General features: G+C 35.0%; 1 protein-coding gene across 1 annotated transcript in view; it reads left to right on the top strand.

Annotated features, from left to right (window-relative positions):
* LOC139982120 (uncharacterized) overlaps positions 1-18,035 on the top strand; it is a 671,468-nt gene that overhangs the window by 605,476 nt on the left and 47,957 nt on the right. The window contains exons 34-36 of the mRNA XM_071994672.1: positions 12,812-13,017; positions 16,300-16,376; positions 17,109-17,161. Of these exons, the coding sequence (XP_071850773.1) occupies positions 12,812-13,017; positions 16,300-16,376; positions 17,109-17,161 (336 nt within the window). The remainder of the gene's footprint in view (positions 1-12,811; positions 13,018-16,299; positions 16,377-17,108; positions 17,162-18,035) is intronic.

Genomic DNA, 18,035 nt, shown 5'->3' with positions numbered 1-18,035 from the left:
TCTCTAAATCAAATCATGTTCATACCGTGTGTCTTCCCTGGCCAGCATAGGTACATTCTTCAATCAGAAGTGTCAGGATCTCTAACGACAGAGAAGAAAGATCCGCGGGAAACAATGCAATTGTGTAAGGCATAATGATGCTCATACATTTTGTAGTTAAGATGAACACAATGTGATTTGCTGTGTTAGTCCTGCCAATATTTCTACATGATGTTTTAACTTGGTGTGTTGACAAGTCAACGCATGGTGAAGTTGATGTAGAATAGCGTAGAATGTTATGGTGTCTGAGCCAGTAAATTATGCTATGGGGAAGGCCTGTTGCAGTTGAGCTGCTAACCACTGGAAAGGAGATATCAATTTTTCTTCTGTGTTCATTCATTTTTGTATGAGGGGCTAAAAATTATGTTTCGCTCCCTCAGTATTTGTCTATGCAGAAAATACTTTACGAACAAACATGGTGTATTTTGCAGTGTTAAGCATCTTCGTTGTGATTAAGGAGATTCTAAACATTCCAACATTTTTTTTTTTTTGCGCGTATTTGGATATGTCTTGCCGCTCATTATCTCAGATAATCACATCGCGGAATCACTTTCAACCCCAATGATTGCATTCATACATTCATACATTCACCACTGCCCCCTCCTCCATTATGCTGAGGTACTACGACCAAACTTTAGTTCTAACGTAGGCCTATACTTGGCTGTCACCCCTTTTCTGTGTTTTCCTCTCAGTAAGGCTTATTCGATGTTGTATAGGCGGGACAGTAATCAAGTAAAAAAGGCGTATGGCACGCCCTTAGCTAAATAAGGATTTTCCAGTACATACAGTGTGTAAGAAATTTAGACTAGCTTAGAACTGATTTTTTTTTTATAAAAACCTGAGTGTCTCGACCTTAACTTATGACACACAAGCAGTTGACAAATTAAATTAGGCATAAAATACTTCCAAATATAGACCTAGGCCCCAGTATTGATCAAAATATCCAACTGTGCAATCGAAAACACAATATTTCGGGTGTGCAATTTACATATGCCTACTGGCAGGTATCTATACTGAAAGCATACCCAGATTGTTTTAGGTCTAGCTAGCCTACCCTAAGGGGCTAATTTTGGGTGATTGTAGTGGTGCCAGAACCAGGCCCCATTTCATAAAAAACAGTGTGATTTATTGTGTAATATTTCAATGTCAATGATAATTTTTCACAGTAGCTGGCGGAGTCTGGATCCCAGCTAAAATCATCTCTTATGCCGTATGCCTTGCCTTAAGCTGTTTTTAATGGCGCGCACATGAAAACGGGACGTCATAATCAAAGTGACGTCAGCCCGTCCCGACTAAAAGAGGACTTGCATCAACGTCACAAACACCAAAATGCAACGATTGTGCGTGGATGCATTCCTGCAACCTAACCTTACACTATACAGTAACATTAAATTAGCATTGTAGTGTAGGCCTAGCGTAGCAACGTCGGTGCGGCTACATCCATTTTTGCGCGGCTGCATCGTAATTTGCGCGATTGGAGCTTCAAGGTTCATTTTTTTTGCGCCGGGATAAATCCCCCGCTCACCACAAACTTTCCAATCTAGGAGATAGGCTAGATGTCTAGAAACCAATACCCCGCTGGAACCAGGCTGCCTTCCATGATATACTTGTTTGCGCCAAGGAAGATATTTGAATCCTACGCCGGTACGCTAAGTAACATACATTTTATTTAATTATTTGGCGCCATAAGCCAAGGCCTAAAGTAAGTTCCACACTAAAGATTATCAGTTCAGAGTGCACGATATGCAGACTGGCATTAATAGGGCACTATTTTTTGTGTGTGACGTACCTCAATGTATTTGTAAGCTGTCTAGATTTGCTTTTGGCGTTACTTTTTTCTATCCAGGGGCGTCAATCCGATTTGAAACGTGGGGGGGGGGACGGAATCGATCCGAGTATTCCGGCCGTAAGTACTATCTAAGCGGAGCGCCACCATCGGTTGGCGCGCAGCGTACAAGAAAATTTTTCTTCTGGCAGACCCCTCAGATTGCAGGAAACGGCACTTCCCGTGCATTATGGCAGAAAGCAACACCCCTAAAATTGATAAAAGTTTCCAGCAATTTTTTTTTATTTTGGGAAATATTCTCGAAGGAAGTGATCACCATTTATTCTTATATTTAGTACCCTTTACAACTCTTATTGTATTATCTTATTTGTGTACACACATCACTCCATCAAGGCCCCCCCCCCCCCCTCTCAAGGAAAATATGCATACTAGCACTGCAATATCCAATGTGCAAATTGGAAAACAAGGAACAAGTTCTCTTTTGAGACAAAATGAGGCGAAATCATGCTAATTGCTAATGTAGGAATCTTCCGAATTAGAGTTTATTTCTTGTTAATATCTTAACAAATTTGTTTCATTCGAAATAGCTTTGAGTTTGACCCACAGAAATTCACTAAGAGTCAGACTCGTAGCCAGGAGTTGCAAAGTTGTATGCACGACTATCTGAGCGGAGCGCCACCATCGGTTGGCGCAGAGCGTAGTAGAAAATTTTTGGTTTTACAAACCCCTCAGATGGCCGGAAAAAGGCCCTTCCCTAGTGTTCATTCTGGTTCCCTGGCCTCTTGCTAACTTGAGACACCTCAATTTTTATGTAGAAAATGGGCACATTTTTAACCTGGGGAAAAGTGGGGGCACGTGCCCCCGGTGCCCCCCGGTTCCGCCGCCCTTGCCGCCTATGCCCGTGAGAAGTGGTGACTGGGTGAAGAAAAAGCCATGCCGTTTGAAAACATGGGCAGAAGAGTGAAAGTAGCGAAACCTAAGGTAAAACGCGCGATAACGAAGTGATTATTTTCCAGGTTAATCGAGACTGTATCAAACGCAAGCTTAGGACAAACATATTCAAAGGTCGTCTTTGAGGTGTGTGGAAAATCCGCAACGACCATCAAAGAGCAATTGAATATTTAGTCTACCTTTCGATTTCGAAAACACTTTTTTTTTTAAATTATGACAAATTATGATTTTTTTGGGGGGGCCTGTGCCCCCCAGGCCCCAATGGGCACGACGCCACTGACCCCAGGGCCTCATATATAGGCCCATTGCAGGGGTGGGCAACCTTTTGAATGAATGGGCCAGATTTTAGGAGTGAAAGATTGACAGGGCCGCACTTAACCAACGGCCTGCTGCTGATTTCAAACCTTTGATTCCGAGGACGTTCAAGCAATAGGTGTGTGTACTTAATCTGTATTCACAAAACCATAATGTCAATACAGTCCTGTTGATAATTAATGATGATAATAGACCAACCTGACAGCATCATAAGTGCAGATAAATTCTAAGCAGCTAGCTCGTTTTTGGTGATGATGCAAAATAGATTGTTTTTTTTTCTTTTTCTTGAGACATCTCACGGGCCGCAAAAAAATCATGTGGCCCAAAGGTTGCCCACCCCTGGTCTATAGGAACGATGTCCCAAAATTTCCCCGGACATATAGGCGAAGGAAGCTATCCGCCGCGACTGCATGTGAGTTTCTCGACTTTCTGTCCTGGGAGTCATACCACAAAATGGTGCATTTCCTCATACGCCATTATTAATAATTTAAATAACTAACTAATAAGGCACAGCCCATATCTGAGTTCGTATAGCGAGCTTAGCGCAAATTTTGCGCCAGCATGTTAAACCAGGTTGCTAGGTCTACGAGAATACATTTACATGAAATTTGAAAACAAGGATAGCAAGACAAACACTTTTATTATGTTTTCAGGACCTCATACATGCGCATGTATCGTCAGACTTAGAATAGGTCCCATGTGAGTGGTGGCTAAAGTGATGAAGGCATGAAAATAAATCAGTGGTTGCTCGTTGGAGTCCTCAAGCAAGTTACCTCGGTTGCTAGGTGGATTTGCATCTGGTTATCGGATGAATTCTGGTCGGAGCGTACTATGTAACCACCATGTACCCAGGGACGTAGCTAAGGCCTGATGATTGGGGGGGTGTAGTGGCTGAAAATCGGTTTTGAAGCCAGAAAATTCCAACTGCTGCTTTGTACCCCCCCCCCCACCCTCCCGTTACTCGTCAACGATACGGTCAGTGTCAGTCAGAAAACCCAATCTTTCGCGACTGCACTTCTGTTACGAACTTGTTGCGATACATTTGTACCCACTGACACTCATTTCAAAAACTTATTGCCCCCCCCCCACCCCAACCAAATATTTTTGTTAAATTCGGGCAATATGCTGATAGCTTTTTTGATAATTTGCAATGTGTTTTTCAGTGGTTATACTGATATTATTATTACCCAACAATTATCACCCATACGGAAGGGTAGGAAGACGGAAAATGATTGTATGCTTTTTGCATGCGATGTAAAAACCGATGCATGCCTGTATGATATGCACATGATCATGTGTGATGCGCGCTACTTTTGAAAAATTTTGGTTATATTTTTCGGGCAAGTCGTTACAACCCCCCTCCCCCCCCCCCCTCACAAAACAAATTGGGCTAATACGCATATGACGGTAGTTCTATTAGGCATTTTTTTGTAGTATTCAAAATCATAAGAAGTTTTGTACGGTGGAGTATAAGAATCGCGAGAAACAATTTCCCAAAGTGGCAAGGCAAACGTGGTAAATATGACAGGTTAAAGGTCAATTTTGACCGAAATTTAAAAAAAAAATTAACATGAAAAGGCCTAGATAAAGTAGAACGCGACAGTCGGAAATTCCGACTATCGTACTCCAATTTTCCAACTAGCGTCAGTTTTACCATGGCTTGGGGGTGAGACACACCCACACCCCCTCTAACGACGTCCCTACGCGGTGAATATGGAACACGATCACATGGTTCAGCCTCTGTTGAGTCATGGTGCTCCGTAGCCTTGTCTTCAAACGCCTCAAAGCACTAAAAATATCTCTAGGCTTCCGTCGAACTGGCGGAGGAGACGAGGAGCAACCGCAAGAGAGCTTCGACTTCACCAAACATAGCCCGTACCACTGGATTCATCAACTTGAATATTTGTCTATACCCTTCAACCGACGACGAATGGTACTGGCCTCGAAATAAAGGCAGATTAAGCTTAAGATTGTTGGAGAGCTCAGGGTACCAACTCACGAGATCTGGGTGGAATTATTCATTCAGCAACATTGAGTGATATTCGAGGATATGAATCCTAAGATGTGTAAGCCGTAACCAAATAGAGCCACGACAGTACTCTTTTTCCAAATGTGTGGGGGGACATTTGATATTGTTTCCCCCATCCATCGAAATGTGGAGGGGGGGCGTGTCCCCCCGTCCCCCCTGGATTGACGCCCATGTCTTTATCACTTTGCATTTCTGTGTGTTTTTACGCCATTACATTGCACAGAGTTTGCTATCCTAGTTTAGCTTAGGCTTTGTCTAGTCCTACCTAGTCCTACCAAGTCTCAACTCATCATGCAATAAGTCACAACGTTAGTTTTGTGGTTTTTTGTTTTTTGATAAGGCCCTGTACAGGGCCTCATCAGAAAATCAAATTATTATGTCAACACTTACCTTTCCCGTTGCACTTCAGAAATCTGCTTCTTTGTGTTACAGAAAAGAGACAACTAAGAATCAATTTTTGTTGAGTTTACCAACTTACAATTACTTGACATTTCCACAACAAAATTGTGTAGTTAAATAGTGTTAAATAACTTGACATTTCGCCAAAAAAATCATATTTGTCGAGTTACCGAACTACGCAAACTCAAAGCAAATATTTGAGTTTTGTTGAATTGCCGACTGACGCTTTCTTGACATCTCGGCACAATATGTATTTGACTTTATGTAACTTGAAATCTCAACAAGTACGTTTGACAAGTTGATGGATCTCAACGAAACGTATATTTTCATACTTTTGGGGTGGGGGTGGGGGGTACGTATTTCCTACCGTGGTTACATGTCTGCCGCTGAAACTGAGTATAATTCTACGAATGTTCCTGCGTAAAAGGCCATTGATGACAAATTCTATGATGTTGTTAGTAACTCATTACTGTGGTCACCGACTTTATTTCTTGGCCATCACGGAAGGACAAGATTTTACATTATGATTAGTAATAGTTGTGCTCAAACACTTGACTCCATTTACAATACCAATATACTTTAGCAAAATGGACCCCTTTCCATTTACAAGTGGGAATAGGCCCCCTCTAATTCGTTGGCCCATGCCAACTGACCCAAATGGCACCCGTCTGCTCTGGCCTGGCTAAACTTCAACTTCTACGTTTCTGTAGTCACAGCAACGCAGGGTCGGTTACGTGACAAAACACGCAGTTTGTGAAGATATCATGATTATTATGTACGGCAGTCGGATTCCGGAATCTACAAAACGTCATTCGATATTTAAAAAAAAAAGAGACATTCGAATTTCGTAAACAGAATTTGGAATTAAAAATTCGGCATTCGAAATAAAAAAAAATAAAAACGGGAAGTGGATTTTTCAAACAACATGGGGATTTTGAAGGAATAGAAAAGATATTGGAATTCAAAGAACGGCGAGGAATTCGAAATGAGGCATTCGTTTCGAGTGTCTTGCATTTTTGTGCCAGTTGATTGCTCCATCTCTTTTCACCTTAATTCATGGTGGTGTAAAAAATGGGGTAACATTGTTATGTCGTCAACTCGTAAAAAATTAAACAAAAATACATCATCTAAGGAATTCTCCTTTTTCTAAATCTTGCCCCTACACTTCGCCCTAAACTAGTTTTTTAGAAGTATAAATTGTGCAATGTACAGGTATACTTGATACTCAGCTAATCACAATGAAGTCTGCTCGTCTAGTGTAAGCTTTTACCTAACATAAACCTACGTATCTTGACCGTTGTGCTCTAACTCCAATGTGCACGAATAAAGGTATTAATGAAAACATAAAGAAAAACAAAAACAAAATCATGAAAATTTAGCGAAAAAGAAACAAGGAAAAAGGTCTTGTAAATTACATGTATTTTGATATTCCAAACATACCCCCCGAAAGTAATATGTTAACGCCATAATTGTACTATTGCAATTTCGTTCCAGTCTGTTATGCGTGTAAGTGAAATTGTTTACAATAATACCTTAGAAAAAGAAAGCAAACAGAAAAAAAAAACTCTCCCAAAAATATCCCGTTCCAACGAACGCGGTCTTGCTTCAAGCAAGCATAGGTAGAACTAAAATTGTAACCGTTGATAAGCCCTGTAATTTGAACCCGCGTTTCAACGAGTTAACTCCGGGCATAGCGTCAGGCTTGGAAAAGCTTGAAAAACGTCCGAACCAGGTTATTGCAATAGAAAATACGAGCAGCGATCGACAGCTATGCAGTGAGTCTTTTCGACACGTGCATATATCAGGGAGTTGTTATGGAATAACAACTGCCTGCAAAATGAGAACAAATAAAATGGAAAACCTAAATATATTAATATTATTCTAGCAGATATGCAAACTTTGTGCGTGTACTTATTCCAACAGCTCTGAAAAAAAAAAAAAACTATTTGCACACTTTACCCCCCAAAAAATATTTAACCTCTAACACAAAATGGTTGGGTTGGGCTCGAGACATGCTGGAAGTGGTTTTGTTGGAACTCGATGTCCGCACCTGTATTATACTGTACCATTGAACTTGACATAGATGTAGACACTTTTCTTGGCAAGTTGCCAAAAAATGTATATATACTGCAGTGTATGTTGCTAGTATTGCATCAAATAAGTTATGGCGTGTAGACTAAACGCTTTACGGTGGCACATTTCCTGTTAATATTTTCTAAAGCAGAGTTCACAGTACTCGTATTGAACGTGATGGTTTTGATGTGCTTTTACGAACATTCGGCTTATCGACTAAGCTTTGAAGGTCTAGAACACTCCACCTTTGTTATTAGATCAATTCATGTTGGCTAAATCTACATTAATATCACCTGGTAGGTCTACGCATAAATATTTGAAGAAAAAGTATTCTGTACATCCCCTTATGATCAGATGTAAGATAATGTGGTACAATTATGACCCCTAAGCAGCGTTTATAATTAATTTCTTACACTTTAAAAATTGGCTGGAAATTAGTGCTAAGCCAAACGATGGTCGCGGGAAATCTTACAAGTGTATCCGTCATATCTTTCGTTCACCGTTATTATTTTGTTGTTGTTTATTTTGGACCATAGTCTGAATGACGTGAAGAGAAAACTCGCCGGCCAGCCAAAATCCCGATAATTCCCCCCCCCCCCAAAAAAAATAAACAACAGTATGCTATCTTTAAAAACATTGTCTGGTAGCCCTTAGATGTTTAGGATGGATATTTCAAATATACTTGAACAGTGTAGAACGTGACGCAATCTTCGCAAATGCAGATTGCGACATAACCAACGCTCCATTGTAGTTCCTGCAGTAATCACAACAAATACCGCATTTGAATACAGATTAATTTCTTCGTTAATGTTCAGTGAAATTTAATATAAATTACCGGTATTTATGTTTTAAAAAAAAAAAATCGTTGAGCCGCCATATGTAGTAAATCGCTGTTTTCGTGATTTTTGTGTAACACGACTTAAATTGTAACAGAAGACTCCTCTTTGTTCGCCTTTTGCTGTTAAGTATATCCGTGAATTTTATTTCAGCAATATTTCCGAATATCAGGCTAAGTTCTTATTGACACTCTATTGTACTGCTCTGTCCCACCGAACGATTGTTGTGGTCCAGCAGTTTTCTATAAAATAATAATAATAATACTAATAATAATAATACTAATAATAATAATAATGATAATAATAATATTAATACTAATAATAATAATCATAATAATAATAATAATAATAATAATAATAATAATAATAATAATAATAATAATAATAATAATAATAATAATAATAATAATAATAATAATAATAATAATAATAATAATAATAATAATAATAATAATAATAATAATAATAATAATAATAATGATAATAATAATAATAATAATAATAATAATAATAATAATAATAATAATAATAATAATAATAATAATAATAATAATAATAATAATAATAATAATCATCATAATAATAATAATAATCATAATAATAATTATAATAATCATGATAATCATAATAATCATAATAATCATCATCATCATCATAATCATGATCATAATAATAATCATCCTAATAATCATAATCATAATAATCATAATCGCAATAATCAAAATCATCATAATCATAATCATAATCATAATCATAATCATCCTAATCATAATCATCCTAATCATAATCATAATCATAATAATCATAATCATAATCATAATCATAATCATAATCATCATAATCAGCATAATCATCATAATCATCATAATCATCATAATCATCATAATCATCATAATCATCATAATCATCATAATCATCATAATATATATATCATAATAATAATAATAATAATAATAATAATAATAATCATAATAATCATAATAATCATAATAATCATCATAATAATCATCATAATAATCATCATAATAATCATCATAATAATCATCATAATAATCATCATAATAATCATCATAATAATCATCATTATAATCATAATAATAATCATCATATAATCATCATAATATAATCATCATAATAATCATCATAATAATCATCATAATAATCATCATAATAATCATCATTATAATCATAATAATAATCATCATATAATCATCATAATAATCATCATAATAATCATCATAATAATCATCATTATAATCATAATAATAATCATCATATAATCATCATAATATAATCATCATAATAATCATCATAATAATCATCATAATAATCATCATAATAATCATCATAATCATAATCATAATCATAATCATAATCATCATCATCATAATCATCATCATCATAATAAAAATCATAATAAAAATCATAATAAAAATCATAATAAAAATCATAATAATAATCATAATAATAATCATAATAATAATCATAATAATAATCATAATAATAATCATAGTAATCATAATAATAATCATAATAATCATAATAATCATCATAATAATCATAATAATCATAGTAATCATAGTAATCATAGTAATCATAGTAATCATAATCATCATAATCATCATAATAATCATAATCATCATAATAATCATCATCATCATAATAATCATAATCATAATCATAATCATAATCATAATCATCATCATCATCATCATAATCATAATCATAATCATAATCATAATCATAATCATAATCATAATCATAATCATAATCATAATCATAATCATAATCATCATCATAATCATAATCATAATCATAATCATCATAATAATCATCATCATCATAATAATCATCATCATAATCATAATAAAAATAATACTAATAATAATAATAATAATCATAATCATAATCATAATAATCATAATCATAATCATAATGATAATCATAATACTTATCATAATCATAATCATAATAATCATAATCATAATCATAATAATACTAATCATAATCATAATAATACTAATCATAATCATAATAATAATAATAATAATAATAATAATCATAATCATAATCATAATAATCATAATCATAATAATAATCATAATCATCATAATAATCATCATAATAATCATCCTAATAATCATCATAATAATCATCCTAATAATCATCATAATAATCATAATCATCATCATAATAATCATAATCATCATAATCATCATAATCATCATAATCATCATAATCATCATAATCATCATAATCATCATAATCATCATAATCATCATAATCATCATGATCATCATGATCATCATGATCATCATGATCATCATGATCATCATGATCATCATGATCATCATAATAATCATAATGATCATAATCATAATAATCATCATCATAATAATCATAATAATCATAATAATCATAATAATCATCAGAATAATCATCAGAATAATCATCATAATAATCATCATAATAATCATCATAATAATCATCATAATAATCATCATAATAATCATCATAATAATCATCATAATAATCATCATAATAATCATCATAATAATCATCATAATAATCATCATAATAATCATCATAATAATCATAATCATGATCATAATCATAATCATAATCATAATCATAATAATCATAATCATAATCATAATCATAATAATAATCATAATAATAATAATAATAATAATAATAATAATAATAATAATAATAATAATAATAATAATAATAATAATAATAATAATTTGTTCTAGCTTGCTGCGTCATAGTTTCAGCAAATAAAGAGATGCCTATGCTAGATTTTTCCCTTGACTACGGGTGGTGTTCAGCTACCATGCGCGCGACGATAGCAGCAAGAAAAGTATGTAAACAAAGCTACGCTAAGTAAGCTAGTTTTTTTTTTTTTTTTTTTTTAAACCGATGGTTAGGCTACGTTTCCCATAGACGTAATGTGGTAGTTAGGGTAACATGTGGTCGAAGATTCCAGTTTTTCATGGAAATATTTTTTTTTGCGACAGGGCTTGAAAATACTGAAATTGTTAAGTCGAGGCCGTAATGTGCCAGTGACTGAGCGGGAAGTTCCAGGTGATTGTGCGCGACCCTCCCACACTGCTTCAAATTTCATGCGGGATTGTGATAACTGTTTGCGCGATTTGCGCTTCTACTGCAAACCCTAGAATGTCACAATTAATTTTGAACAGATACCTAATATTGCCTATTGACATAAATACCAGTTCTAGGACCAAAAAATCAGCAGATATCAACCAGTGTTACTGTAAAAGTTAAGAAGCAGATGATGATGATAAATGAGCTGAACGAAATATTCCGTCAGTGAAATGACGTCAAAATATGTGATTTAGAACATGGCGTATAGCGTCATATAGTGAGTCTGTGTTTACTGATGTCACATAATTTAAGGTCAGGTGCCAAAGGTCAAAGAAGAAAAGAAACAGCGTTGTCGATGATACTCATATAACAAAATGTCGTTGGTTACAGGCACTATAAACCCATCTTGTCCTTATTGTTCATCTACCCCAACCCCCATCCCTCGGACCTCCTTGTAAATATGTGCAATACGTAAGGCATATTGATGCGTTTCTACAAACGGTAGATACGTCAACTACGATTAGTACTCCTTAGCAACATTTAGACAAATTAAATTTCGAGAAAGATACATTAATACTATAAACCACTCTTTATGTATCCAATACCTTTTAATTTCTTGATCTCATCCAACAGTCATAACGATTATTTACGTAAAGAAAATGCATGTGTCTAATAAATATTCAGAATATTATAATGAGAGAGTCTTCAGGCTGAAATTATAGTGAAAACTAATTTAAGTAAAACTGAAAGATTCCGACAAGCCATAGTAAGTAATTTCTCTTTAACATCTCCATGATAGACTCAAACCACTAATAGCCCAAGCTATGAGTCAAGTAAAACTACTTTCAAATAAAAACTGATTGAACCCATCAAGTCGCTGCGAAGATATTAATATATGAATATTTAAAGACTACGTTATCACTCAATGTTGAACTCAAATTTGAAAAATGGTAGTACTATATATTGAGTAAATTAATATCAAATCAATAATATCAAAATTCTCGAGTGTATGAAAACATGGATAATCGTAAATGGTATATTACTCTTTTAGTATGTTATTCTTAAGGACTATTTGTGGTGTGCTTTGCTGATGATTACAATTATTTTGCCATCTTTTCTTACAGTTTCAATTACAAATTTATATTTTATAGTATGTTAGTACTCAGAGAGAAACTTGGGACCTTCGGAGTGGTAATCAATCAGTGTATAATACTTAATCAAATATCCTAAAATCATTACTGTAATAATTCCGTCATTTGTCTTCCTTTCCTTCAGATTCCCATCTCCTGTCTGTATCTGTGGATGTCCTTCAGTAAGATTGATGCTGGTGACGTCATCCTACATTCAGGGCTACGTCTGTCATGCCCTGCAACAGTAAAGAAGGTAGTAATACCTTCTGAGACAGGAAGAGAAATGACAGAGACAGAGGTTGTTGACATATTGACGTTTGTTCAACAGTCACGTATGCTGGAGGAGCTAGAGTGAGTATTACAATGAGTAACGTATCAACACATTCATAGAGAGTGTAGTATCCTAACAATCACTTCAGGAACAAAGTTTGTATTGTACCATTAATGATTTAAGCACTATTCAATCACTTCACCGACGATTCGTGCGGCTACTATCGGGTTGTATTACAGTTAAATATTTGAATAATCTTTACCAATGCAAAATGTAACAATGGACAAATATCGTTTGATGTACTTGTTATTTTCCTTTTTTGGGCAAGTGGATGGGGATGGGACACGGATAACGTTGTGCTGTCGGTGTATTTGTTAATTACAACGTCAATATGATCCTTACACAGTTATTTTTTGTTCGGTTTCTAACCGGTTTTGTGTACACACGGTGAATGCGATATTACCAGTACCTCTCTATATATGTGAATGGACAGAAAACAGGAACCCATTGCCATAAAATAAGTTGTATAAATTGTTTAGGTGCTGCCGTAGCCGATTTGGTATTTCACTATCGTTTCTCGTTTTCCGTCCACTATCCGATCTCGTTTATTCGTAGTATTTGGGCTACGATCAATAGTTCGAATCACACACGTGGACGATGATTTTGATAGAAAATGTTGCACCAGTTTGCATTTTGTTAACCAATGAGATAATGAAAAATACATAGATACTTATGCAACAGTGACATTGACTGTGATCAATGCTATAATATTCTACTTGGGTTTATATGGTTATGATAACCACAAATCAAATATTAGATCTTAGAATACATGATTAGCGCCATACGCTTGAAAGAGATTTACCATTTTCCCAACAAAATGTCACCATAGAGGTATCATAGGTGGTTTGCGTGGCATTTTGAGGGGTACGGTAGGGTCCCTACGCAAATGTTTCTTTAGAATCGATTCGGTTACAAACCCGTTCTTGTATTAGATGCTGCTAGTAGATTAATTAGAGTGTTTTTTGATTCTAACTTTTGTGTAAGTTTCGATGAACACGCTGTAGTTTCGACAAGTTGTGCGAACATTTCTACAATTTTAGTCGAATATTTTATAATTGGTCTCAAAATCCTCTTTTTTTATTAAAAGAGTTTTCATGTCAATTATTTAAACTTTTTATATTTATCAATAAAGTACAATGCCCATTGAAAATCTACTGGACGTTAATAACAGCATTACATCTGATTTATGACTCTGGAATAAGTTTTCAATAATCGGTTTAGTCCAGAATGACTACGATATAAATTCTGCTTCTGGTGTCTAGTGTTATTAACACTACTGTATGGACATTGAAACTCATCGACAGGCAAGAAGGAGAAGGTACACCTCCATCATCCCCTCTCTCCCTCCCCCGTATGTATGATTCCTTTTCTCCACAGGGCAGTAAGGGTAGAGAGACGTTAATATTCCAACATACAAATTCAATCTGGAAGTGACAGTTACTTGTTGAGGATACAGATGCACCATAAACCGCTTTTGTAAATCTTCGGCTTCCGTCGCTTGGTTTCTTTCTTAATAAAATACAACTAGTACGGATTTGAAAGATAAACTGCATCTTTTTACCCGACTAACCATCAAGGAGAGCAGTATGACAGAAAATTCACTGAATAGCGGGGTTGTGAACATAAAACTGAAGCGTTAACGATTATAGGAGCAAAATGAAGAAAGAAGGAAATCGTACCAGCCATGTAGTTTCGTATGACGTGCTCTACGGTAGCACTTAACTATAACCGTCATATTGTATTCTTATCTGACGTCACAGTTTTTTAGCTGTAACAGTTATTATGTGGTACCAAAGTGAACAAATGTGTCCATTTAGATTAGGTCATTCCTAACACAAAAGACGTCAATCCCAAAATATCATTATCTATGAAATCATTCTAAGACTTTCCGTAACATGATGCATGTAATGTATGGTCATATTGCTTACCAAACCTATGTCACAATGAACTATGAACGGCTGCTGTAAAACATAGTAAGTTAGTGGTACCTCGGAACACGCCACGTGATCCATTTTGCCACGTTTGCTCACTGTCTATGGCATCGGGTGCAAATGGAAGCCCTAATTAATGGTTCCTGAAGACTAACAGTATTTCCCGTAATGCACGTTATACACACAACATATTCTGTCCCTGTGTAAACATAATTGTGAGATTATTTATATTGTCTTAGAGATTGAAAGTGTTTAAACACGCTATGCTGCCATAGCTACAAGGAATTGAGATTTGCCTTTTCTTGATTGAAATGTATATGTTTACCAAGCAATGTAAAAGTATGTGTTTGGTAGAGGACTAGGGCGAGAATTAAGCTATTCAAATCATACAAAAAGAGTTTTTATTTAAACGTTTTTTATTGCGATGCATCAAGTAGGGCTTAGCCATTGTGTATTTGAACCAACATGTAAATTTATGTGGGCAAACAACAACAAGTCACCTTGTTCAACCTTCCTTGTGAATGGCAAGGTTATAACTCCGATTGTCTTGGATTGGACATTTAGTTACCCAAAATGATATTTTCTAAATAAATATTTGATTTTGTTTCTTCAAAAGTACGTAAACATGAACATTAAGAACTGAAATTGTTTATTCGTGTTGAGTTAAGAAAAACATGTTGATTACAGTGCAAAGAAAACTTACGATAGATTGGTGAACATAAATGAGAAGAAAGACAGTACTACCGTAAAGAGCAGAGAGAAGTCAATCTGCATAATGGTGATCTATATCACGATACTTTGATATTAAGTGCACATGACAAATTACACAAATAAAATTGGGCAAGTCCATATATATTTAAAGAAATTCAGGTGTTGAATATAACTGTACCCCTCTCCCAAATGGAAGCTAAGACCGACTCGTAGGCTTCCTGTGGGTTAATCTGGTGCTGGTTTAATCGCTTACTTGAAAACCGATGGCTACTATTGGACATTGTTTATTGACTAAATATGAGTAATTTTGTAAGGTATGAGATATTCAAACGTCCACTAAGAAACCTTGTAGCTCATTTATATTACTTCAGTTTAGGATAAGCATACATGTCTACTGATAGTTAATTGCATTGATAAGACCCGACGTGATGCTACCTTGTATTTTTGTAAGGGACCATCTAAGCATATTTCATTGTATTCCATTCGCGGTTCATAACAACCAAGCAATATTCTGTGTTAACTATTCTTATTTGTAATCCTTTCCAATAGAAATGTTCAATAAGTTTAACAAAGATGTGTTATTATAATAGTTTTTTTTCCGCTAGATTACAGTGTTAATTTGTAACATTTCTCCCGTTATTCTTTGTTTCTACTTAAAAGGTTCGATGGCTGTCTGTTGCCTCTTACATTCTCTTCGAAGTCAATTCCTTCAGAGTTGCAATTTCGAAAGATGAAAGGTATGTCTATATCTTCAAATTTAGTGAGTGACTATTAACTATATAAGTTTATCACGAATCCTCACATTCGTCCTTGCCACCCAAAAAATCCTGTTATTTGTGGTTCAGCCGTTAGTTTAACATATCGTTTTTCTTTAAACTGTAAAATGTTTCACATTGACTAGAATGATAGTAACGGAAGTTGCTACAAATTAGTGAAAGTAAGAATTCTGTGTTGTGTGTCTGATTCAAAAGCAACGCCACGCGTGCACTCTGCATTATCATAACACTTGGGTGATACACCGTCATTAACAGCTATACAAAGCTAGATCTTACGCATTCACACAAGTAAAATCACTGTGTCCGATTACTACGGACTTCGGTCTGTGACACAAAGGTACGGTGTCCGATTCCTATCATCGCCTAATGAGTACCAAAAGTACGTAACCGGTCGTGAAGTGGGATTTTTTCTGGTGTGTTGATATTTGATATTTATATATTTAATATGTATCCGTCATCCACATGCATCCGGTGTTTCTTTTCATATATACATGCGTGTATGTATGTGCGTGGGGCGTGTGGGTATGTATATTGGATACATACAAGGAAGATGAATTTCAAGCCAGTTCCACAAACACATCTAATCCGTTCTTACTTATCTTGTTTTTACATCATTTTCTGTAGATAAATATTTTCGTATTATGTGTGTCATTTTTCAAACTCTTACACGAGTTTACATTTCTGTCATGTTAGTGTCCTGGAGTAACTACGGCTACAGTCTGGATCTTCAATCCGGTATTTGGAAGGTATGCTTTATATTTACAGTTTTTCTGCTATTTGGGTTTATTGTTGTATCTACTTTGATACGTATGAGCCATTTGGAAAATGAATATGGAATACTTGCTTCCAAGTTGTCAACTCAATGTATCGCTCCCGCTGAAACAATGGTAGAATCTGAAATAAGTCATTTGAAATTGGGATATACTGTTGATTACAGTCAGAAATAATAACATTATTTCATATGCCAAGTGTTTTGTTGTAATCTGTTAATGTCAAGCAAAACATGCTCAGAAGATTGCCATTAGCATTATTATGATTACATTTACAAAGACTTAGTCATTTACATGCCATCAATCCCCTTTTGATACTAATGCCTGTGTTAAATCATGCAATGATGTAGCATTTATAAGAGCCCCGGATTCTTCTTAGTCATCTTTTTAAATAGCTTAATATCACTACAAGCAAAATTATTCGTACAAAGAGGAGCAAAAATGATTCCATATACAGAGTAATTTGACCAAACATTCCAACACGGATTGGAATATAGCCGAGTGTTGAATTTGGTATAACAACAAAACCATTTCCATATATACACGATGTAAATGTGTGCAATACATGACGAGTATACTATGCTCAGATTCCGACGGAAATTATCATCTGGGTCATAATTTGGTAATGGTACCTAATCAATAAACAGTGACATTTGAGAAACACTTGAAGTCATTTATACAAGCCTTCCATTCAACAATATTCTCGCTACATTATATATGGTTTACAAGAGAAATTGTTCTCTGCATGATACTGCCAGTAAACATGCATATTTATTTCTTAAATACAGTGCAAAGACGTTTTCAATTTTTTGTTTATTTTTGATATTGAAAAGTTCTGCAAATAACATTG

The sequence above is a fragment of the Apostichopus japonicus genome, chromosome 16 (assembly GCF_037975245.1).
Source record: "Apostichopus japonicus isolate 1M-3 chromosome 16, ASM3797524v1, whole genome shotgun sequence".
NCBI classification, from domain to species: domain Eukaryota; kingdom Metazoa; phylum Echinodermata; class Holothuroidea; order Aspidochirotida; family Stichopodidae; genus Apostichopus; species Apostichopus japonicus.
Note: the sequence above shows the minus strand (reverse complement) of the source record. Positions and strands in the feature narration are given on the sequence as shown.